At 36.1% G+C, this 26,958-nt stretch overlaps 2 protein-coding genes across 3 annotated transcripts in view; both read right to left on the bottom strand.

Annotated features, from left to right (window-relative positions):
- ADGRL2 (adhesion G protein-coupled receptor L2) overlaps positions 1-26,958 on the bottom strand; it is a 626,947-nt gene that overhangs the window by 555,574 nt on the left and 44,415 nt on the right. The gene's annotated exons all lie outside the window — the stretch shown is intronic.
- On the bottom strand, positions 13,080-18,027 carry LOC131763542 (protein BTG3-like). Its single transcript, XM_067025678.1, is given in 2 exon segments — positions 13,080-14,080; positions 18,000-18,027. Coding segments are annotated over 2 exon segments (1,029 nt in total).

Below are 26,958 nucleotides of genomic sequence, written 5' to 3' on the forward strand. Positions count from 1 at the left end.
ACTGAATCTGCTCACAGGTACTCACATCTCAATTGACTACAAGCCTCTTGAGGACAGAGATAATATCTTGTTATCTTTGTGGGCTGGGGACCTAGCATTATATCTGGAACAAAAACTCTATAACTGACCTCCCATGGAAATCCTAAAGCAGACAGACCACGACTGGTGGGCACGGTCTTCCACCCACCCCTGCTCTCAAGTGAGGACTGACTAGAAAAAGTAGTCTCCACTCAGGAAGGGGGAGGCAAATGATGGGTCTCTATGGCTTCAGTACTCTCTCATATCATTTTTCTGCCTAGGGACCAAAGAAATTGGTGCCGACTAATCAGGAAACGCCTGCTGTGCTGGAATTCTCAATAAATCCCAGGATCCTAAATAGATATATTAGTCAGTATGTATGTAAACTAGAATGGGCCATTACTATCACAGCTGGGACCTGTGCATGTGTGAACTGCATGCCAGGATCCCCAGGATTGGAGTGGATTAGCTGGGCAGGCTTGTCTGAGTCATTTCGTTAGTATCCCAGCGAGGCAACTTTGCATTTTATGGGATTAAACATTTTTACCCTACTAACTGTGTTATGTTGGGGCTTTGTTGTGTGTTTTAATAAGTGTTTTTTAATCAAGAACTGGATGAAAGGATGGGATTAAGCACTCTGAAGAGTTTCATTAATCTCAGTACCTTAAGGAATGGACCTATCATCCTACTTTTTTTGATACTATACTTTCTTTCTCCCTCTCTATGTATGTAGTATTGTATAAATATGTATATTACATGTCTACTTATATGTATGACTATATATATTTGTAGGTATATTCATGTATATTTAAAGGTGGTCATTGATGACTACTGTTGAATCTTTCTCATGCATGGTGTTACTGAATCTTAGGTTTATGTGATTAATCTTCAGACTTACTACATTTTCACATTATCAAATTTATTAAGTATAATCTTTGCTTCAGTTTATTGCTTCAGATTATCTGGATATGGCCAGATTCACATTCTGTCTCATAAATCACTTTCTTTTTTTCCCGCCAGTTTAGAATCTTCTATGATTTTGATGGCTCACCCCCCATGTCACCATCCAAACTCTTGATGAAAACAAGTATTTGAAGTTAAGTAATGAGGTGTCACATCTATGCCACACCACTAGAAATCATCTTCAAGGCTGACATCAGTATATTCATCTAGGTCTTTATTAATTAATCTATCTAATCTTTTAGACCTGTAACTTATCTTTTTTGATGTTGTGCATGAGAAGCAAGGCCTTTCTGTGGTCCCAGATACCTTATGCCTATTGTATTTCCCTGATGTACTTTTTTTTTTTTTTTTTGGTGGTACATGGGCCTCTCACTGCTGTGGCCTCTCCTGTTGCGGAGCACAGGCTCTGGACGCGCAGGCCTAGCGGCCACGGCTCACAAGCCCAGCCACTCCGCGGCATGTGGGATCCTCCCGGACCAGGGCATGAACCCGTGTCCCCTACATCGGCAGGCAGACTCTCAACCACTGCACCACCAGGGGAGCCCATCCCTGATGTACTTTTAAGTGACATTGCTAAGGAAAAAATGCTACAGCTTGTTTGTTCTTCATGAACCCCTAGGATTCTCTTGATTGCTGCTTTCCTTCTTACATGTTCATGACCTAACTCTTTAAGAATATGTTTGGAATCTTGCCAAGGATTTATGTGGAGCTCATTTGTCTATCACTGAGGAAACTGAAGATTGAAACATTGTTTGACATTTCCAGTTATAGGTTTTCAACTTTCTCTATGGTCTTGCCTCCAGGCTCATCCTACTTAGGATTTTCAGAGGCCAACATTTTGAGAAGTGGGATCAGGAACTATTTATTCTTTCCTCCTTGAAAAACTAAACCAGGTACAATTATTTATTCATTTATTCAATGCTTTCAATATTTACTGAACATTTTCTAAAAGGTTCTGTACAGAGGTAAGAGTCTGTTACTACCACTTAGGTATTTATCAGGTACTGGATATGACAGTGGTTCTCAAACCTTGATCTCCTAATTAGCAGCATCAGTATCAAGTGGAAATTGTTAGAAAGGTAAATTTTGGGGGCTGCACCTCAGACTTACAGAGTCAGTAACTCTTGGAAGTTATGTTTCAGTAAGCCCCGCCCCCTTTTGTAATTATAGTGATGCACATTAAAGTTTGAGAACTTATACTATATGTATAAGACACATATGTAAGGAAATAACTATAGTGTTATATTACCCTTGTCAACATACTTCTGGAGAATAGAGGAGTGACCAACCAAACTAATATGGAAGTACATCATAAATCTGTGTGCCTTAGTCATATGTACAGGTGGACAGGTATAGTTTGGTTTCACGGGTTCCCTGATGTAAAGAAAATATCTCTTTATGTGCTTGTTGATGTACATTATTTTAACAGAGGGCAAAATGTATTACTAAACCATCAGAAAATGTGTTACCACTAAAGTGTCTTTGAAATGAGATGGGGTAACAAACAACAAACCAATGAATTAATTAATCAAAGAACCATAAGGATAGGAAGCCAAAAGCTGTTGTGGTAACATACTGAAATTTATGCAAAGTAAATCATAATCAGTGAGTCCAGCAACAGATAAGCTTTCCAGGTTGTACAGGTGCTTGTAAATGGAGGCGAGTAGGGTACAAATGAGAAAAGCACACTTGACTGCACTGATACTCCTCTCTTGTATCTGCCCTCTTTGAGCTCCTTACGTAAGGTGAGTCTTTGGCCTTGCGCAACACCTCTATATCTTACAGGGACATAGTTCTGAGCTCTATGATGCACTAACGTTCTTTGAATAGTTTATGAAGACTTTTGCTCACTTTTTATTCTAAACAGAGTTTGACTTTGTTCATCTTTATTCTCAAATGATTCATTAGTTGAAGTATTGTTGTAATGGATTTTCAGTTTTTTTTTTTTTAATTGATTGATGCAGAGTGTATAAGGTCTTACTGACATTGCAGATTTAAGGATGACCTACCACTTCACATGAACAATGAACAGGTTGTTTGTTTCACATTGGTGTGTTATCTAAGATCTTTATGCCACAGCTTACTACTGGGGGAAAAAGAGACCTCAGTGTTCTAGGCCTCCTATGCTGACCCTTCTCACATGACTGCCCTTTAGCTATACCTACACCATATCTCCATTTCAGCACTTATTCCATTGTTCTTTGTTTCTCTGTTCATATATGTGTAACCTCCATTAGAATTTGAGCATGCTGGGTTCTCTGTCCTTTTCTATGTGCCCAGCAGTTAATACAATGCTTGAGAGATGATTTGTTCCATAAGTATTTATTGAATAAATGAATGAATGGTTAGATGATGTAGTGCATGATTTTTCTTGTTCAAAATCATGTCATACTTTCTGAAAAATAACCTCTATATTTCCTAGTAAGCAATTGCAGTAGAAACTATCACAGAAATTTAAGGCTATACCTTTATACCGTATTTCAGGTTACTTCTTGATTTTGATAGAACATTTCACTTATAAAGAACAAAAGTGATTAATTATGGAATACATATTCTACGCTGTGCTAAATGCTTTACATTCATCTCTCACTTTATATTCAAAACAAGCAAGTGTTTATAAGTGATAATATTGGTAGACATGTTAGTATTTTTGATGGAAATATTAGTTTTGGATATCCAGGTTTCATTCCACAAACTCATCCTTTTCATTTATACTTTTCCTTCCCCATTGTCCTACTCACCAACTTTTAATTGTCTTTCTCCAGCTCTAGATTATTTTTCTGCCTTATGTTATTTCAACCTAACTTGGTATATAAAAATAGAATTTGAGGAAATAGCTACCCCAATTTATGCAGAATACTAAGGTTTTAGCCCTCATGGTTGTGGTCCAAACAAACATAAAAGGGAGAGGTGGTTGGTTTTAGTTTCCTTGATTTGTTTAATGGCTCTGTGGGTGGTGGAGACCCTAAAGATGCTGCTTTTCCACTCAAGGCCAATATTAATGAAGTACAGAAAATTAAAACTTATTCTGCTTTTTGGTAACACCTGCTTCACTTGGCTACATATGGCCCAAATAGATCAATTTTTAAAAGCACTTTATTAGCATACTGAAAATTCCCATTAAACACTAGACTAGAACTCACTAAGTCACGCACTATATTAAAAACTATCCTTATGAGACTTCATAGGATAGGCCTGATACATTTTTCTCATCTCTAATATCAATGATTCTATTATACTTAATATAACTTAATTCTTTTGGTATTTCCAAATGAAAATTTACTTCATAATGTCAAGTTTTTTTTTTTTAAAGCACAAAGGGATAAAATCATATTTGATGAGGGATGAGATGATTTTAAGTGCTATAGGGTGTTCCTAAACGAATTGGAAACATTCAAAATTTCTGAAGTACACTGCCCTTAGCATTCTAAGATAAGTTTTAACTATCTTCAGAGCTTAATACCTGAAAAATTTTTGAAGGACAGAGTCTTCTGAGAATGAAACACACAAATATCTTTAGGATACCTATATTTAGTTGTACAAATAATGTTGTGAATATAATAATTTTCATGTGGAAACAATAGCAATTATTTCAGTTTCTTTGATACACAATATGGTTTTAATTAATCACCTTGTTTAAAATTTTTTCTCAGATAAATCAGACAAAAGATTACCTCAGATAAAATTAAGATTATTTTCTGTTAACAACAAGCATTGTACAATTTTTTGAAAAGCAAAAAAAAATCCCTCCATCAATGATTTAATAATTTTGGATTTTATAAAGTTTTATATCTTTTCTTTAAAATTCTGGGTCAATGCCAAAGTTCAATTTCTACTATATCAGTTGTATTCGATAAAAAAGGGAAAAATCAATTAAAGTCATATATTATAGAAAAGCATGTAAATGTATGGAAACATTATTAAGTTAAAGCTTTTTTCTTGTTTTTTCTGGCAGTGCTCCTCCAAATTGTGTCCAAACCATTTTGTTTCACTGTAGAATAAAGGAAGCTGTGTGTTTTCTTTTTTTGGCAGGTGAAGGTACAACTAATTCAAAGAGGAACTTCTTTGGTAGTGTATGGGGTGCTACAGAAACTGGCTAACTGATGACATCAGCCTGTAAGGAAGAAACACTCAAGGCCATTCCACTGGCTCTGGAAATCAGTACAAGCTGCTGTCCAGTTTGCAATACCTTGGAACCAAAAAGCTTAGAGATAATAAAAAATTGATAAATAAAAAATATCGAATCCCAATACCAAAGGTAGTCCTAGTGCTTCTTATAAGATTACAAGTGCTACATGAAAATTAATGCTCAAGTTCAATGATGTCTTGTTTTATGTGACTTGTTTTTCTGCCATGGCTTTTCTGAGCCAAAGGGCTTTTTTCATGTCCTTAGGAAATATAAATTGGTTTAGTCTAGCTTTCCTTTGCTCATGGAAATAAAAGTGTACATGCCCTTTCAAATGAGCCAATCACTTCAGAATAAGGTCATCCATTCAGATGAAGCAAGATTGCTTTTAAAAACAGAACAATAGCCCTGTATAGCGAGGCATGCATTTTGCCAGAAGTAGACTGTATCTGAACACTTTGTGCAAAATCCTTTAACCTAATTCAAACAAAAAACAACCCTGGAAATGTTACATTGTGCCAAGTGGCTACTAGTCTCAGACAACTAGTATGTGTGTGTGTGTGTGTGTGTGTGTGTGTGTACTTACACATACACATATATGTATTTTTAGGTATATGCAAATGTATAAGTATATATGTATATATATAAAATATGTACACACACATTCTTTTCCATCTCTGATATGTCTAATTTGACAGAAAAATAAACCTACCTTTCTATTACCATATTTTAGCTGTCATTTGTCAAAAATGCATGCAGTTAAACATATTGTAGCATTTGCTTAAAGGGGAAAGTTTAGGAATTTTCTATTTAGGAATTTTCCTTTGGTGAATCCTCAGAGAGTATTGTTTAAAGGTGAAACAATAGCCCAAATTGCAAATATATTAATGATAATTTAAATTCTGTTGCCAAATATTTTATTTATTGAATCTCCAAATATATATTTATGCATTCTCTCTCTCTCTTTCTGTCCCCATTTCTTTTTTTTTCTATGTATCACTATCTCTATCTCTCTTTCACAAATACACACAAACTCCTACAATATTAATTTCCTTCTATTACTCTTTTTCACTTTATTCAGAGCAAAGGCCAACCATTTATTATATATCTATATATGTATATAAGTATATATATATAGTGTAACAATGAAAATATAGTATAATATATATATAGTGTAATAATGAAAATATGAGGCAGGTTTTTTTTTTTTTTTTTAATGAGTCAGATTTTCTCAGAGGGAGGAGGACATTTGTCTTGCAGGATATTTTATGGTGACAGAGAAAGTTTTGTAAAAGAGTTATGCCTGAAAGGGGTAGAAAAGTAAGAATGAGCTTCCCAAGATGGGCCTGTGATGTTCATGCATCAGGAAAGTACATTCACTGGGGTAAAGGGATGCAAAATAATGGTTGGGGGGAAAGTGGAAAGGCATAGAGGTAGTGAACAGACTGCCAGCAGTTCAGTATACAGGAATGTAAAGTGTGAAGAGACATTAAAAACAGATGTCAAAATCATTAGGGATCTAATGGTAAAGGTCTTTGTATGCCATTGATGTAATTTCGGCTTTATTTATACATAGCAGAGAGTCATTAAAAGATATTAAACAGTGGATTGACATCTCCAGATGTACATTTAGATTGATCTCTCCAGCAGATGTATGGTGAATAGAAAGAAAGGGATCAAGGAGAAATATTAAGGTCCTAACTATAGAAGTGGGCAACTGAGGTGGAGATAGCTAAACTTTTTAAGAGATATTAAGGACACAAAACTACTAAGACTTTGTAAATGATAAGATACGGGAAAGGAAAAACAAGCTAAAAATTATTATCTGGTTACAGGCTTGTTCAAATCTATGGGAATTGGTGATGCCAAGATAAGAGATATATGAGGAAAAACAAGGTTGGCAAGAAGGATCGCTAGACATTTGAATTTGACTGTAAGATAATCAGTTGACATCATATGGCCCTAAAACTCAGGAGAAAGTTAATGGTAGGAGAATGTATAAGTTGTAAGCATTCAGAAGGTGATTAAGATAATCTCAGGAAAATATGTAGCATAGAAAGAGAATAGAGCTTAAGATAAACCACTTGGGGGTGAAACAACACATAAAAGTAGATAGGAGAAGAGGAGAGCTAGAAATAATCAAAGAAATAGAAGGAAGAAGAGAGTCTTATAGAATGCAATGGATTGGAGGCTTTGAAAAATGATAAATTTGAAAAGAAGTAACTAAAGTTCATTAGAGAGTCTAAAAATATACATAAAGCTCAACTTTAAACATTAAGGCATTTTATATTATTTTATTTTAAAGGAAGGTTAGTTGAATCTACAGTCCAAGTGTGAAATTCAGGTTAATACAAAATATTTCTTTGTTAAATCAGAGGCTAGAGAGTTCAAGAGACTGACAGAGAAATATCTTCTTGATGTTTATTAAAGAGTATGTGATCCTGGGCTAGTGAAAAGCACAGTGACAGCAACAGTTAAGCAAGAAAACTAAGTAGAAAACCTAATATCTGTATAAAATAAGTGCTGCATTTAATTTTACAATCTTTTGCTTTATTATTCTCTGGTGACAGTGGTTTTGTAGGATTTCTGGCATGTTCCTATGAATATTTGTTCACTGAACCTGCTTCTTGAATAAATGTGATTTTAAAAAGAACAGATCCTGCAGAATTAGATTTACTGTTTCTTTGTCTGGAGCCATATTTATCATGTCCAGGTGAGTTCCCTAGTAAAGAGCTTATGAAGAGATGGGGATGTATGAGATTCCTTCTAACTGCATGACTTACTCTTAAACATTACTGTAGTAATCAGTTCATTTGTTTTTCAAAAGTGAGGAAACACAGGAAGCTTATGATTACTAAAAGAGCCAGTCTCTAAAGATTTTCATATGAAAGGTGTGAGAATATCTGTTGAGAAGCAACATAGGACCACTATTCAGAAGAGAAGGAAATTCACTGGAGTAGTAGAGAAGAGAAAGAAACTACGATTCTTCAAGAACCTGTGAGGAGTCACTTTCATATACATTAAGAGACACAGTTAGCTTTTAAAATAATTCTTTGAGATAGTTTACCCCATTTGCCAATGAAGAAACCAAACCTTGGGAAAATCAGGCAATGTGTTGAAAATCAGATGATAATCAGTTAATCAGTGATAGATGTGTCTTTCAAAGTTAAAGGACCCAATGTCAGTGGTATGGTTTAAAACCAAACAGATTTCAAGTAAGGTTGAATAAGTGCAAAAATTGAATCAGGGCAATAAAATGTAGATGTTGTAATCATGCTGTAGATATTGTGGTCATCAAATGAAGATTCTCCATTATTGTTCCCAACCAATATTACTAGATAATTCAGTGTCATGAAGAGATTTGCTTTATGTCACAGAGCTGGATTCTCTCACTTCCTTTGATTTTCTTTAGTCTTGATAGAAATAAACATAACAGAAGTGGAGATAACCACTGAGATGTAAAGAGGGAGGGTGGCATATATAACAAATTGTTTATATCCAGTTTGAAGGTGAGTGTAAGTTATTTCTTATATATGGATGGAAGTGCAAATAAAAAGTGTTCATAAATTCCATTAATTACTTTTTCTATACTTGTTAACAACTTTTCACCTCCTGTCTACTTTCTATGTCACCAGTCTGCTTTGGTTGCCACCTTGGTTCAGTGTGACTCACTGTCTAAACCACCACTTTATCTTCCAATTCATGATTTGCTGCCTCCCTTCTGGCTTGACCCTGTTTGACTGAGCTCACACAAATGGACTTTCTGTTGAAATTTTGTACCCCTCTTGGTAGAATGTCTCAGTGGGAAGCCCAGTGAGTCTTGGTCCAGTGTACTTTCCACCTGAGCTCCAGCATCAGGTGGATCAGTTGCCAGGTAGAATGGAGAAAAAAATAGAAGCAGATAAATGCAGGGAATAATTGTTTATCTCAATCCATGTCTTAGATGAGTCACAGTTGTAAAATATTTATTACCAGCATTCTATTGTTCCTAACTCTTCAAAGATATTACTGGTTGTGAAGAATTCTGGTGACTGATTACAAAAGTACTGCTTAGAATTTTGCAGTTCTTACCAATTGTTTTACTCTTCTTTTTTCATAGTAATAAAGGTAATAAAAAATGCAATTTTAACCTTTTGAGAACTGAATTTTTTTTTACCACTTTTCATGTTAAAAAGTATTGGCTCTGAACAGCAGAGTTAAACGTCCATATCTGCCAGCTTATTGTCCTGCACTTGGATCCATCACATTAATAATGATCAATTTTCTATCTTTAGCATGTTTTTTTATCTTTATTCTTTTGTGTCTCCACTTAGAGAGTGAATAAGTTCAATTTTGGTTTCAGAGAAGACCCATGAAGAACAATACTTGGAAAATGGAAATAGGTCAAAATACAAATGATGTGCTTCTGCTCTAGTTTAAATAAAAGAAGGCATGACCCTGGACCAAGGCAAAACCATAAAAAAATAAAAATAGAAAATTTCAAGGCTCATTCTTTCTTAGTCCTACAGTCTGGCTTTCTGTTGGTTTTTAGAATGGTGAGAGGTAAGGGGAAGAGTGAGAGGAAAAAGAAAGCTGAAATAATAGATGATTTAAAACAAAAACACAGCAGAAAAAAATAAAACAAAAACTTAGCAGAGATAAGTGCTGAGGAATGACTTATGTCCTCTACAGATACAGAATGTATAGATTATTCACCCTCATAAAGAAACAGAAGTCTGTCAATAACACTAAATGCTCTTAAGAAAGTCATTTGTAATGCAGCTTAATTGAAGTTTATAATTTCATATTAGAATAGGAATGCATTAATAAGGAGATATTTATAGAGGAGTCTGAGGAAAATACCATGGTATAAGTATTTGTAGGCTTCCATTATTAGGCTTTTATTTCCTCAGTACAATATACAGGCATTAATATACCTTCCAATATGTATTTCAAAAAATCTCTTAACTTGGAAAGTAAAAGTTACTTCTCTGAAATGGGAAAAATAAAATGCAATTCTTTTACAACATTGCTGCTACACAGAGTGAACATTTAAATGAATTGTTAATTGGTTAGCAGTGTACCAGATGACTTTGTCATTTATTTCACCAGATGAACCAATGGCTTAGGTCTAGGTTAACATAGCTTTGAGGTCTTTCTGGTGACTGCTTCTTAGTGAGAATTCTACCTCATTGGTAGTCCTGCACTACACCCAGAGGGAGGGTAATTCTGCATTAGAACACATTTTGTTTTTAATTGTCAAACTTTATGGAAAATTTGTTATGTATAGACATCTCTAGAGAAAAAAAAATTATTCAGCTGGATTATCATAGGATTGACTCATTCATAGCCTAATTTGAATAATGACCAAGTTACCCTTTAGCATGCTTGACTGTAGCAAGGGGATTATTGAAATATCACAGAAAGCCTCTTTTTCTAAGATTAAATCAACGTTTCTTACTCCTGATATTTATGACTGTCAGGAATACTACACATTACTAAATTTTGTCTTCTTATGTATTTTTTTCTTCATGTCAATAATTATATCCAAATACTTAAATGATTTAGGATATTTATTTTGCTTAATAAATCTTTACTGGGACTTCCCTGGTGGTGCAGTGGTTAAGAATTTGCCTGCCAATGCAGGGGACACGGGTTCAATCCCTGGTCTGGGAAGATCCCACATGCAGTGGAGTAATGAAGCCCGTGCACCAAAACTATTGAGCCTGTGCTCTAGAGTCTGTGAGCCACAATTACTGAGCCCGCGTGTCACAACTACTGAAGCCCATGCACCTACAGCCCGTGCTCTGCAACAAGAGAAGCCACCACAATGAGAAGCCCACACACCGCAACAAAGAGCAGCCCCCACTTGCCTCAATGGAAGAAGGCCCACACACAGCAACGAAGATCCAATGCAGACAAAAATAAATAAATAAATTTATTTTTAAAATATATTAAAAAAATCTTTAAATCTTTAAATACATACAGCAAGTATATACATGCTGATAAATGGAAGAAGAATTAATTACAGTGAATATAATACAGTAATATATATATGTATTTGGAATAATCTAATAGGAAAAGTGGTGGAAAAGTCCTATAGGTTGATAATCCCATAACATAACAGGGTTATGATAAAAAAGCAGGAAACAACCAGTATATTTAAGATGTTAGGATAGGTTAAGTAAATTTGGTATATCCACTTAAAGGAATATTACTTGATAATTTGAGAAGAGATTTTTAGTAACATGGAAAAGGTTTTATATTTAAATAAATTGTAAAGAGATGTAACAAAATATTAGCCATATGTGATTTTTTGAGTGATCAAAGGATATGCATTTTTCTCTCTCTTCTTTTAGTTAAAAAATAGTATGGACAGGGGCTTCCCTGGTGGCGCAGTGGTTGAGAGTCTACCTGCCAATGCAGGGGACACGGGTTCGTGCCCCGGTCCGGGAGGATCCCACATGCCACGGAGTGGCTGGGCCCGTGAGGCATGGCCGCTGGGCCTGTGCGTCCGGAGCCTGTGCTCCGCAACGGGAGAGGCCACAGCAGTGAGAGGCCTGCGTACCGCGAAAAAAAAAAAAAAAATAGTATGGACAAATACAAGGAATATAAATTCTACGAGGGCAGGTACTTTTTAACCTCTACTGATCGCTATTCCATTCCCTGCAAAAAATGAAAAATATATTTTATATAATTTGAAATTCGTTTCCACTTAAAAAAATTTACAGCATAAATCTGGAGACCTTTATTTTCTGGTTTTGTGAAGAAGTTAGCATAATGATGAGGAAAATGTAATCCTATCTGATGGCTAAAGTTTTGCTGTATTCCTGATTCTAAGCTTCCTGATAGTCAAAAAAACAAAATCAAAAAGGCAGCTGCAAAAGTTATAAGATTATTCTTGAATATAATGAAAATAATTATTTGGGAAAAGCAAGGATTTACTCAGTTCTTAGTTTTGAAAAATCTTCTCATGTGAAACTTCATAGAGAGAGGGGACACAAAGTGACATAATGAAAAAAATCATGCTCAAAAACGTTTCCTATATTAAATGTCAAGGTAAGATTCCTATGGCATTTTACTATAGGAATACTTAATGAAAACCTAGGACAGCATACCAAAGTACTTTGGAGAAAGCAATCCTGTGGAGGGCCGAAAGAGTATCATTTAATGTTTAGCTTCTTGGGCTCCCTCAATCCAGACAAAGTGTCTATTAAACCTTGAAGGAAGAACAGACTCTACATCATTAACTAAACATAAACCAGGAGGACCGTGGGCTTTCCAGGAATGGAGGGCAGCAGTAATAGGGAATTTGGTTCTGAAAAAAAACCCTGTGAACTCTACTAGAGCAGGAAATTATTCAGGGGAGGCAGGAAAAAGTTCTAAAGCTAGGTAGAGGTCTTCATGGGGTTGTCTCTTAATAGGTGTTCTTTGAGGGCAGAAAAATCCTCAACTGCTTTGTGTTCATTCCAATGCCTTGCATATAATAGGTGATTAATAAATGTTGATTCCATAAAAAACCAGGGAATAGAAAGTGTTTATACCTTTTGAACTTTTATTTTGCCTCAAACTACTTTTTATTTGCAACTACATGATTTCACGCAATTCTTCTAAACAATGACATAAAATAGATTTCCTTGTGTATAAATAACTTACATACTCTCCATAAGGAAAATGCTCAAAGGTGCTAGAACAGATTGTCCACTCCTACAGTGTTCTCATATCCAACAGAGTTGATGCACAATATATAAATACTCAAGTCCAATATTAAAAACTCAGGCACTTGACTAACTTTAATAAAGTTTCTCAAACTATATCAATATATCTAAAGTGCATGTATATATTTTAAGAAAGATTATTCTCAATAACTTCTCTATAAAAATAAGTTTGATGGTTTAGCCCATCTAACTTTACTACTTTGAGTATGAACTTTTAATATGCAGTCAGGCTTACTCTACCTTCTCTCAACATGACACCAACAGAATCAGAGCAGCTAGTGAGGTGCTAACATGTGAGGATTAATCCAGTGATTCCGGTCACAATGCATTCCAGGAGGAGGTACCCATGTTACTGGAATTGGGCCATATGGTTTATTCTTCCTTCCCTGATTTGGATAACCAAATGGAACAGGAGGAGGGTAGTGACTTTGATGACCATTCCCTCGGTACATTCCTGGTTTTTTTCTGGGTAAAGGGTGCCACATTGGAAAAGGTGGGAATATCAGCTCTGAAATCTGGTACACGGGGCTGGGGGTCGCAGCCACTGAATTGGGTTTCACTTCTATTTCCTTACTTGTTTCCTCATCTGAAGGAGAGGACCCTGAATAATAATCAGAGGTAACCTTATCAAGGGCCCTGGTCACCTTCTTGCAAATCTCATCCTTGTTCTCATCCTAATTTTCAAAGCTGGCAACAATGAACGCGTTGTTTTTCTCTCCATACCGACAGCACACCTCACATGGGTGCACCCATAGAGTGAGTTCCTTTGGCAAGCCCAGGTCACTGTACAAAATGCAGCTGTTCTCACAGGCTTTCAGGACATCAGGATCAACTCTCTGAAACTTATTGACACGAATGCATCTGCAGGCCTGTCCTTTTGATGGTTTTTCTGGATACCAGTGATTTTTATATTTTTCTTGAAGTATTAGAGTCAATTTCTCAGCAAACCTCTCGACTGCTTTTTTCAACTTACCATGCTTTCGAACTAGCCTTGTGAAAAAGAAGACTACGGCAGCAATTTCGTTCTTCACCTTTCCCGCCGCCGCCTCCGCTCTGGGGCCACAGAGTCCCTCCTGGCCCGGAACCGAGGGCGCGGCCTCAGCGGGCGGGCGCTCGGCGGCAATGAGCGCGGCGAGCCTCGTCTGGCGCGTGCGACTCCCGCGTCGTCGTCGTCGGGCGGCCGAGCGCGCGCTGAGAGGGCGGGCTGGTGGCCGCGCGCGAGCGAGCGAGCGCGTCTCTAAAGCCGCGCTCTGGGGGCTCGCCACCTTTTGAACTTCTAAAGGAAGTTTCTATTTTACTCTCGTGTTCCTGAAGTAGAAAATCAGATTGACAGGGCAGATTGCTCATTTTTCTTACTAAGAAAGTAGAAATTAATACTGATTTATTTATTCACTCAACAAACATTTATTGAGTGTCTCTAATGTACCAATCTTTTTTGTGATACAGTGATTTATAACATAGAGTCTTTGTCCTTAGGCAGCACATAACCACAGACTCCTTCAAGGCTTTGGGCCACCCTGTGTAGAATCAACGAAGTCCTTGGCAAGAACTCTGATATGATTTGCAAATTTAAAGTACTGAAAATAAGCCAAAAGTGCTAGCAGAGCCATCTTTTCTCAGCAAGAGTGTAGTCCAAACCCCAATCAGGGTAAGTTTGCATATTACTGAGAGACTACTTTTGTAAAAAGCACATCAGAGTATCCCAAATGGCATCATAATATTTGCACTCAGCAGTTTTCAAAATGGCAGCTTAGAGACTGAAATCAATGGAGCTCCACTCAGAGGGAACAATACACACTGTGAAAATGTAGCCGAGTGCATCATGTAATGAATGATCCCCCACAGAATAAAGATGCATTTGAGTTGTCATTGTGGTTTGTTGTCTTTCTTTCCTTTTTCTCTTTTTTTTTTTTTTAAATAAAACTAAAGGGAAAACAAGATAAGGCAACTAACATTGCTTAACAGTGAAAAATGAGATCTTCCTTTTTTTTTTTCCTCTTTCTCTTGTCATTTGCATTCCTCTTTTACCTATACATTTACTACTCAATTTTTCCTTGTAGATATTAAGTAAGTTGACTTTCTCCTCAGGGTGCATTAAAATGTTTTTGGAATGCTTTGGGCAAAATATTTTTTCCTTACATTATATCTAGATTGAAGAGTGAGTATGAAATATAAGGGATGCTAACTTGTTTTATTGGACACACTAGCTGTGTATTTTCTTTGTTCCCTTATTTGTTCCTTTGTTCCTTCCCTCTTTCCTTTCTTCTTTTCTTCCTTCTTTCCTTTCTTTTTTTTTTCTAAATTTTTATTGGAGTATAGTTGCTTTACAATGTTGTATTAGTTTATGCTGTACAGCAAAGTGCTTCCTTCCTTTTAATAAAAACTTATAGATCACTTTCCCAGGTACTGGAAGTATAGTCATAAAAAAGATAGATATGATTTCTGTTCTCATAAAATTTGCATTTAACTTGGAATAGACAGAAAGTAAGCATATTTACAAAAAATAGTAAGAATAATGCAGAAAATAAAACTGGATAAAATTATAAAGAATGATTTGGATGAGCAAGATACTACATCATATTTGTGGTTGGGAAAATTCTCTTTGATGAAGTAATACTAAAACTGACAACTGTATGACACCTGAAAAGAAAACAAAGTTCCAAGCACAAGAAAGAGCCAGTTCAAAGGCCCTGTTTGATTTGTTCAAGGAATAGTAAAATAGCTTTTGTGAGGGAAGCTAATAGCACAAAAGGAAAGCATGGAAGGAGGGAAAGTGGGAGAACTAGAAAAAGAGTAGATGATACAGAGTCTTGGAGGCCTTGTTGAATGTCAAATTTTTATTCAAATAGAAAGTAATTAGAGAATTTTTAAGGTAAGATGTGACACAATTTGATCATTACTATAAAATAATTACACTGGAAGCTGTGTTGAGAAAGGATTGTTACCCACTGTAGTAGTGAGGGATGGCTATGAAGATAAATTCTGGATAAATTGTTGAAGTAGCGCTAAAAGAACTTGCTGATGGATTGGATGTTGGAAGGATGAGGGAAATAGAGGAATCTAGCAAGACATACATTTTTGGCTGGAGAAATTGAAGGTGCTTTCTCTCACTGAGTGTGGGAGACTATGAGAGAAACAGGTTGGGACTAAAGGGATTTAGTGAGTAGATGAAAAGTTCTGCTTAGTATGTTCAGTCTGAGATTCCCATTAGATATTTAGGTAGAGATGATAAGTATGTAGTTGGATATACAATGCTGAAGCTCAGGCGCAAGATAAAGTCTGAAAATAAAAAAATGATAAGCTCCATGAGGCATGTTCTCATCCTTCCTCCCATACACCACTTGGGGTGGTGACATACTTGCACTCTTTCTCATCTTCTCCCTCTTATGGTTAGTGGCAGAGGATTGCAGAAAACATTGGGAATACAGCTTAATGTCATAACCAAACAAAGTAATTTGCACCCTCTAAAGACCATGACTTGATGAGTGTCATGTTTATTAGTGACTAGATTTAGCTATTCACACAGTAGAAATCACTTGTGAATTCCCCAGAGTTCTTTCTACACCTCCTGGGAACTTATACCCAGTTCTCTGAGACATCCATCATGCAGTGGAAAAAGAATGGGCAGAGCAATTATGAGTCTTCAGTAAACACTTAAACAAGATCCGGGAACAAATTTAGTCTAAAAGATGTAACTTCCTAACTCACCCTTTCTCCCACATACACACATCTTATAAAAATATCTTCAGTTTATTAGGAATTTCATTTATGAATTGGTTCACATAGTAGAATAATCTGTATATAGAAATGGTATATGGAGCTCTTCTTTGAAAGTGTAACCAGAAATGTACTTTATTTTCTAAAGGGTCATCATTTTTCCCAGAGTGGAGGACACAAAATGAATAAATGAACGAATAAAATGTAAGATAGAAATGGCTATTATTGAAATATAGAATTTAAATCAAAACTTGAAGTACCTTCTCATTTGAAGAACATAGGTAACCAAAGACGGACTGGAACTATAAACTGTAAGCTCTGTGTGGACAGAGCCTTTCCTTGTCTTGTTTATTGCTCTATCTCTAGTCAACCTTCTAGCACAGTGCATTAAAATCACAGATGCTCAATAAATATATCAGGAATAAAGAAATCAAGAGTAAGTGTTAAGCTAATACAACCTTTTTTTTTTTTTTTTTTTTTTTTTTTTTTTGCGATATGTGGGCCTCTCACTGTTGTGGCCTCTCCCGTTGCGGAGCACAGGCTCCGGATGTGCAGGCTCAGCGGCCATGGCTCACGGGCCCAGCCGCTCCGTGGCATGTGGGATCTTCCCGGACCGGGGCACGAACCCGTGTCCCCTGCGTCAGCAGGCGGACTCTCAACCACTGCGCCACCAGGGAAGCCCTACAACCATTTTTAAAGCCTACTTATTTGTTGTTTGTTGTTCAGAAACTATGCTTAAGCGTGATCTGGCCTCCATTCGTATGTGTCAACTTCCCCCTGCCTCCCTACCCTTCCAGTTTGTTTTCATCTTTTTGGGAGAACGAAAGGCCCCTCCACATTAGGGCTTTTAAATACCCTATTTTCCTTTCCTTGAATTCTTTTCTCTCTTCCTCCTACTCCATCCTCTTCCTCTAATTAATGCCTGCCCATTTTTCAGATTTCAGCTCAAGTATCACTTCTTCTGGGGGCTCTTCTTGATCGCACTGAGCAGATCTCCCTCCTATCATCTGATAATTCTCCTGTGTAGCACTTACTTAAATTTCTAATTATATACTTGTATAGTTGTTCGGTAATATCTTACTTTCCCATTATAATTTAAGCAGGTCTGTTTTGCTCACGGTTGTATCCAGGCAAGGACAACCATAGGTGCTTAATAGAAATCAAATGTCTTCATGATTCTTAAAGTGACAAGAATTATGGAATCTCTAAATACAAGAAAAAAACAAGGCTGTTTTATTCAGGCTGATTTTTTAACTGTACCAATAGGAATTAATAAAACTGTCGATGAAATTTTCACCAAAAATAAAATTTCATGTATACTGTATCTTTAAAGAAATTAACACAAGAGCAGCATTTCCACTACACATATATGTGTTTTAAAATTGGGATTATTCAGAGATTCAGAGTGAATTTAATACAACAAAAATCTAGGACACCACCAACTTCAGGAAAATCTAGATTCAATGCTTGTACTTTACCATGAGCACACAGGGCGTACAGTGGCATCTTTGACTTTGTCATCAAGGCACATTCATTTCAAGGGAGGCGACGTCACTGCTTTCTCTCACTGCACCTTATTCACATGTGGGAAAAATATTCTCATACCTGCTTATGAAAAATCTGTCTTTTCCCACATTGCTTTGGAAATTCACCCTCTGTCACACAGTTTTAATAGTGTAAAATTTATCCTGTTTCCATAAATTAGCTTTTGTGATTATTATTTTTTAAATTTTGTTGACAAGGGAATTAGAGATATAATTTCCACACTTGGGATCTTCATTCTTCTAAGTAAAAATGGCTAATATTAAGTGACTTTTAGTTTAATATGTGTAATAACTTACAGGAAAATAATTGTTACCCAGCATTTGCTAATTTACTTTATTATTACCCATATTTCTATAATATTTTAATGTTTATCAAGCACTTTCCCTTCTTTGATTTTCATAAGAGCCTTCCGAGCTACCCAGTGATTAATACCCTCCTTTTGTAAATGAATGAATGAAGGCTTAAGGAGTTTAACTTCAGAGGCATAATAGTTTAGTGAAAAGGGCATGCATATTAGAGTTAGGAGAGCTGAGTTTGTATATGGATTTTATTAGTTACTAACTATAGGACCTTAGACAACTTATTAACCCTCTGACACCCCCCGCACCACCCACTTTCTCCTCCCAGCTTCATTGATTTCACCTGTAAAATCATGGTGGTGTTATTGTTTGTCTCATACCATTGCCATACAGATTAAATAACAAGACCTTTCTAAAATTAAAAAAAAAATTAATCAAAATGTTGCTAAGATTTTTTTAGCTAGTCCAGTAATTTTTAAAAATAACATCATGCTACCTAAAAATAATTAAAGAGGTAAAATAAATTGAGTTATTTCATAACAAATTTGCTGGAAACTTTGAAAGAAACAGCTAGTAAAAGAGTAAAGATGGATGACTTTAGTAGGCCTAGAGTTTAGCAAAACAGTCCACTGGATGTAAAGGAGCCTAGAATAAAAACTTAGGGGTCGGGGAGCCAGATGCTGTATTTTCAAGTGTAGGATGTTTACAACCTAAAAACTGAAGAGAGAGGGAATCTGGGAGGCTGATCACAAAATATTAGTCTTTCATTGCCTATGAATATAAATCATGAAACAAAGGATAAAGCGAAACATGAACAATGACCAAAGACTCAGTGATCTTCCTTCAGAGGTTGTCTCTCCAGGCTGCAGAGGAGGACAACCCAGGAAGGCAGGTCTTGCTTTTGATGCTCTTTCTCATACAGTCTTTGGATGTGAGTAGCCATTATGTAGCATCTCTTGGACAGATGAGCTTTAAATACCCAGTACCTTAGATGAAAGGAAATCTGTGACTCTTAATGGGTTTCAAAACAAACAAACAACAAAACCAAAAAACACCTCCTTAATGTTCCCTGAAGATAGACTGAAGTATCCCACTGACAAGATGTTTAGAAGAAGGCTTCTGTCAGAAGAGACTCCACCAACACTGAGAAGATAACCAGGCATTCCTTCACAAAGAATTGGACGTAACCTCGTACTTCTTTCTCCTTATTCTTTGTGGCTTGTTAATTTTTGAAACCCTGCTGCCTCAAAAAATCAGCTTCAAACTTAGTAATTTGCCCAAGGTCACAGAGTAAACAAAGGAGACAGAAGGTGAAAGCATGCCTAGAAAAATCCCGTATCGTTTTCATTGATTCACACCCTTTTCTGATGTGATTTGAGAATCTTTTCTTTTCCTCTTCAAAGGAGCTAGCATTTTGCAAGGTAGAACCTAAGCCTCAGTGAAATTTTAGGTTGAATTTAGCATGCTTAATTTTTAACACTCCTGTTAGAGATGACACCATTTCCCTTAGTTCATTTTAAATCTAATTGAGGAGAGCAATTGTATAAATATCAGGGGTGGGAATGAGGGAAGCATTTGAGAATTGTCCTTGAGTGCTATCTCAGGTCCTTTTTTTTCTACCCACTGGCAAATCATTACCCAATAGAATAATTGCCTGTCAGTGGTAAGCATTTGGCTAGGTTTCCTAAGCAAACAACGTACATATCCTACCCAAGATAAAAAGAATAATACCAGGAGAGGGAAAATATGTAAAGGTGGCAATAAGAAAATATTTTTTTCTTAATTTTGCACATGATGAGCGTCTCAGGCTGTTGTCAGTGTTGTCTGTATAAATGTAGAACAATGGTCTAATCTAAGGGTTACAAAGAGAAAGACAAGGTCGGGCCAAGAGGGAGTAGGTCGCCATTCACTGGGTAATGGCAGATAAAAAGCAGTCCTTGTTGCCCACAAAACACCTGTGAGAATTCAGAAGCTGCTGTGTGAGTGAGAGCAGGCAAAGCTGCCCATCCAGAGTGAACCTGCTTCTAGTCACCTCCCTTCTCCCCGTGAAAGGGTCTGCATGTTGCTGCCTTCAGTACACTTTCTGAGACAGGAATGCTTTCTTTCCCAAATGCCAGCCAACATTATACGTTCCCTTTACGGACAACTATACCCTTTCATTTCTATCTTATCCAACTAGGCACCTGAAGTATTACTTGGTAATTTACTTTTTGTGCCATACATCCAAACAAGTCTATAGATTACATATATATATATATATATATATATATATATATATATATATATATATATGGAAATATATAGTATCCCAAGTTTCAATTGAATACAATTTGAAATACATAACACATAAAAGCTATGAAAATTGGGATTTATTAAAACATAGAAAAGGTCTGTCTGCTGTAACAGTAAGTAACAAAGTACCTTACAGAGAGTCACTGTGAATGTCTGGCATGTATTTTTTCCCTATACAGTTGTTTTTACGAAAATCTATATTTTATATCCTTTAGAATCTTTCTGAAAAAGATGAAGGGACAATTGAAATATTTGTGATACAGTCATGGATTAAATGTTATTTAATATTGTTATTTTAACCAATTAAATCAGTCAGCAAACAATTACTAAGACCTGTCCGGTAAAAGGCATGAAGCTAGTTGACCTGAGGAATACAGAAGTATACAAATGTCCCTGCAAAGCTTGCGGCCTGCTTTTAAAGTAAGAATCCAGAAAGGGAATTGATTATATAAGACAAGATAGAATAAATTCTAGGAAAGTGGCAGAGACAAATGTTGTATGAGTACAGGAGAAGGAGGTCTGTCTCTGGATGAGACTGACGGGGAAGGCTTTAAGTGTAAATGTAAGACCAGTGATGTGTTGGTTTCAAATAAGGTTAGTGGGGAGGCCTTCTGGTAGAGACGAGGTGATGAGAGGAAAGACAACAGTTATACTTCAACTCTTGTTCTTTCTTTCACTCAATCAGTGTTTATTGAGAACCTACTCTTTTTCTGGTAGTGTGCTAGGTGCAAAGAAATGCAATGATTAAAAATATATGCATCTCCTTGCATTTGAAGTATGGTAGGTTAGCATATGATTATGAGTTTAGCTCTGGGGGAAGAAGTGGAAACCTAATTTCATCATTGACTGGTTAAGTGACCTTGAACAAGTTCCTCTCTAAGATTTTTGTCCCCTATCAGTGAGATGAAACTGGTAATTGCCGTTTCCTTGTAGGATTATTTGGGGACGATTAAATGAAATAATGCATATAGAGCACTCACACAGTGCCTAGCTTATAGTAATTACCCAATAAATTTGAATCTAGTTCTGCCGCACTACAAAGTCTATGCTCTTCATCACTATGTTATTTTACTCCCACAATCTCACATTCTTCCATTCTATTACTCTCTCTTTCCAACCTTACAACTTTCCCAACACTCTTTAGATTCCTCATTTGATAATCATTAAATGCTACAATTCCCAGGGGTTCATGTTAGACTCTCTTACTCCACATGTTTTATTCTGGCACATCCTCTCCTTTTTACTTGGTTTCAACTACCATCAGTTCACTTCTGGTTACCAACTACTAATCTGTAACTTTATCCAAGACTTCTCGCAAGAGCTCCAGAAACACAGCATCCTAGACATGTCCACACTGTCATCCCAAAGCCACTTGAAATATATTATATTCACTCTTTTATCTCTCTTGGGTTCTCTAATTTTCTGAAGACATTACTCTCCAATGAGCCTCCAGGCATCAACGTTGGAATCAACCTCAACTTTTCCCTCTTCTTCATCTTTCCTTCTCCAGTCAATCATCATATATTATAAAATCTTCTTTACATATTTCTTTTCAAATTAATTCCCCTCTCTCTACTATTCTTGCTGTTTCACTGATTAAAACTTCCATTATCTCAAAATTCTTTGCAGATGTGATGTGGAGCCCCCCAAATCTGCATCTTTATAAGCTCAGATGTGATTGGAGGCCCAGTCATCAGAACCTGTATCCCAATCTTTGGTCCCTCTCCTTCCAAGCTTGACCCTCCACAATCTGTCCTTGATTTAGATAACAAGCAAGTCTGATTGTGACATTCATCTGTTCAAAAACCTTCAAAGGCTCCCTAACATCTACAGAATAAAAAAACCCTGTTTGAACTGTTCATCATGCCATGCAAGACTCTTGGTGTTTTCATTTTTCCCTGGCAGTCCAGTCTCATTATTGCTTCTGGCAGTATAGATGATACCTAAGTTCAAGGGTCTGGCAGAGAGACTGCCTGGGTACAAATCCTGTCAATTAAAGTGAATTTAATAATAACACCCATTTATCAGGTTCTTATGATGATTAATTGACTAATGTATATAAACATGTGGAATATTGACCACTATGTAGTAAGCATTCATTACATGTTGGCTACCAACACTTCTAGCCTTCTTTGGAGCCCCAGCACTCGAGCTATGTTCCATCCCTACTATCTCTGAGTATTTCTTTAATATTTGTTTTGTTTTTCTATCCCACTCCCTAATCTGACTTGTTTACCTGGCTAAATCCTTCATTTCCTATTTCTTAAACACTAATTTAAATGTAGTCTCATTTTTGAAGACTTTCTTGACTCCATCAATCAGATTTAAACACTCTTTCCTTTTACTTCCACTGCTACTGCTTTAATTCTACTAAGTTGTTTATATGTAGTATTTCTCCTTTTTACACTGAAAGTGTCTAGAAGATTAAAAGAAATGGCTATAAACTCAAAAGTTGCATAAGATTCACCAAAAGAATTTTAAAAATATATATATATATATTACTTTCCTTTCTCACATGGCACATCTTATACTGTGAGGAAGGACATGCGATACTAACATACAACACTATTTAACCACTATTGACTTTAAGAATTTAAGGTAGAACTTTGAGGTACAACAAAATTTTCCAAAATTTCTAAGACTGTCTTGTTTGTCCAACCCCCACTGAGAGTTCTAGAATTCCCTAGAACCTCCAGAACTTGCACACTGACTAACCTATGGTTTAAACTATTCTTTACACCATCTCAAGCTGTTCAAACTCAAGTTTTTATAGTTAGAGTTTAAACTTGTTGTGTAAAGTTATATTTCAACTAGAAGGGGTGGGGAAGAGATATAGAATATTACTTGCATGTATTTTGTTAGAATTTTGTGTGGCTCTAATTGATATGTTGCAGGTAAATAAACTGTAAGATTTCAGAAGTTCAAACTCAGGTATAGTCCATCAGAATGTCCACTGGCATCTTGAGACTTTGTCAGATATTTGGGATGATGAAAATTCTGCTCTACTGCTAGCAACTTTGCACTGGCATCCAGGCATCCACAATGTGGCATCCTTCACATTGATAGCCAGGCTCAGTTAAGGAATGGAGATCGGTGTGGGTGATTGAAAGCAGCCAGAACCGAGTACCGATGGGTGCACCTAGTGAAGATATTTGCTGTGACTCTGGTCTATGCAGTCTATTGAGGCTGTGCCTTTGAGGTCAGAAGCAGCACAAGTCTTTGGAAAACATGTATGTATGCCTGTATGACATCTCTGCTGTCATTCTCTGGCTTTTGTGTTTTGGCTACCTGCCACTGAAATGAATGGCTTTCAAATTGCTTGAAAAGAGCAACGGCACTTTTGTATAATTTTAGAACAAGAGAGCCACCCTTAATCTTTTTAAACTGACTTAGACACTTGTCAGTTATTTGAAGGGATTTATAACTTTCTCACCTATGTAGTCATTCATGTTCTTAAAAAGCAAGTACAGTCAGTAACAGGAATATTTTTTTGGGCAGAAGATGTAAGCACTAAAAACACTGTTTAATATGAACGTGATTCTGAGCATTGAGCACCTTCCTCTAGGACTCAAACCTCCTTCCATCTACTTGTAGGTTTTACATTGCTTAGTAAAGGACATCAAAGACTTTTCCACAATTAATCTGAAATCTTTTTTTTTTTTTTTTTTGGCTTTTGGTACATTTGCCAAATACTTTGTCCGTTCAGTAGGATTTTTTCATTTGGCTTAATATATTCTGATTGCAATTTCTCATTGGAATTTAAAGTTCATTTTTATTTATTATCCTCATAATACATATAAATGATTCAGGAATCAGGTGGACTTATTATCATCATAGGGCAGGGAGGAACTCCCTACATATTATCATATTTTTAAATGAAAATATTTATAGCTCTGGTGCAGAAAAATAAAAAGCTTGAAGTTTTTAGTTTTTGTGTACTTTGGAAGTTACCAGCTGTTTTAGAAACATTTTTAGTGAAACAGAAAAGAAAGGAAAGGGTAAAAAGAAACTCACACAAATAAATAAGAAACATCTGTTCTGGCAACTTGTATAAGTTCCAGACTCCTGCAAATTTAAACTACCAAGCGTTAAACTTCTGAAAGTCGAGATTTGTAATGGAAATGCTAAGTGACCCTTAAAAGGCTTAAAGCGACGCTGTCAAATAATTTAGGGTCAAGTTTTGACCAAGTTTTAAATTGCCATAATCTGGCGGGAAATATGTTCCAGGTTTTAAATATTTTTATTTTTGTAACTTTCCATTGATTCATGAAAATAAATAAAAACATAATGAGCATTGCTTATTTAGAATCATCCCTTTGAATTTTAAGTCAATAAAAGTGAGCAAGATTTTTCTTTTCATGATTGAGATATACTGATAGAAAAATCCACATTTTACTACAAAATCAACACGTAAGTCACATTGTCTAGTGCACATGTGTAAAAAAAAATGCCTGCAGGTAAAAAAAAAAAAACCCTAAGGTTTTTAAATTGCAATATGAAACAAAAAATTGTTAAATAACCTAACTTTGTTTTATTGTTATTTATTATTAAATTTTGTCACTGAAAGATCTTACTCTCGTAGATTTTGTTCTGTGCTTTCTTTATACTTCCATGCAATCTGGCCCTAAAATTCTGTTAATAGAGTTCAAACTATTCTATAGTTATGAAAGAAATTCATATTCAAATATTTTCATTTAGCTTCTCTTCAATATTTCATGTTATTATTCTGGCTTCTTCACCAATTTTCTTGAGATTCAAATCTTGGCAATTCTTTTTAAATTGCCTCCAAAATAATTTTTGGGTACTTTGCACAGAAATCCTTGAGGATTCAGTTTAATCTTTGTTTACAGGACAGGAATGTTTTACAAATATTTATTTGAGTCAGTCTCAAACCTCTGCTTCCTTTGTTCTTTGCATATTTCTGGTAGTGATAAGCACATGTATTATTGTTAGGACATTCTCAGGTAAGTGAATTACTGCATCACTTAATACAACACAAACTGTGAGAAAGTGGTGTGTGGGATAGTTATGAGTATGCACTAATGAAATCAAAGAGAATTCTTTGTCATTTAGTTTGGTTTTTCTTCCCTTAAAATTTTTCAACAGAGGTAAATCTCCAAATAAGAGGAATGAAAGAAAGGTGCATAATAAATTGTAAGGTTGCCAAAATATTTCACAGAATACCCAAATGGCATTTGTAGTAATTCTTTTAAGTTTGATATGGGATAGGAAGGTGCAGGGGGAAAAAAAAAAGATAAAAGAGTATGAAAATAGAAGATTGTAAAGTGCTATCCTGACTAGGGAATGAGTATCTAAAGCATGTTTGAAGAAAATACATTTTTCTTTTGTTTGATTTTTTTCCCCGCCTTCCATGAAGCATTAGAAACTGGTCACTCCCAGAGTGGCCTGATCTGATATGGCAAATTGGCAGTTCCTATTTTTTTTTTTATATATCTGTTTCCAGTTAAGCATGGACATGCTGATGAAAGAATGCTTGGATTTACTGAGTGAATGAATGCTGATGTATGTGTGTACAACTCTTGCAATACACTTTTTAAAAAAGTCTTTTTTAAAAAAATATCTATTTCTTTGGAGTTTTGGAGAGATTGGTGCAAGGAATGTGTGTGTGTGTGTGTGAGAGAGAGAGAGAGAGAGAGAGAGAGAGAGAGAGAGAGAGAGAGAGAGAGAAAGAATAAGAGAAAGAAGAAAGCTTTTAAAGAGTTCAAAATCGACAGCACTAATACTGTTCCTACGTTCCTGCCATTCTTGTCATTACTTATTCTTAGCTCCTATCTTTCCTTCTCAGGTTAGCTTGTGTGCTAAGGTTCCCTGGCTCCCAGGCTAAAAAGCAATGAAAACAAACAAGGAAGTTTACACCACAAGACATGAATAGAAAGATCAGCTTGAGACTGAACACCATATAAACAAAGAAATTCCCTGATAAGAACAAGCACCCATCACTTAGCATTTGTTCAGCAGCACCTGGCTACAAGCAGACATCTCTTTAGTGGTTGTGGAGTGAGACCCTTAGAGGGTTCTGGTGCCAACATCCTTACCATGGTTAATGGCTTTGCTTGCATTGATTTAAGCCTGACCCCAGCTCTTGGGAGGCAATTTCGTTCAGGTGCCATGATTCTTTCCAAAAGAATCAATAGTTATGAATACACAATAATAAAACTTTTTCAATGAAGAAAAAAATATGGTTTAAAGTGTAATCAAAAATCAGTGTGACTGTTAGAATCTCAGAGTATTACTGCAGATTACTTCCACTGGTGCAGCAAAAGGTCATGCAGTTATATAC

The sequence above is a fragment of the Kogia breviceps genome, chromosome 1, assembly GCF_026419965.1.
Source record: "Kogia breviceps isolate mKogBre1 chromosome 1, mKogBre1 haplotype 1, whole genome shotgun sequence".
NCBI lineage: Eukaryota > Metazoa > Chordata > Mammalia > Artiodactyla > Physeteridae > Kogia > Kogia breviceps.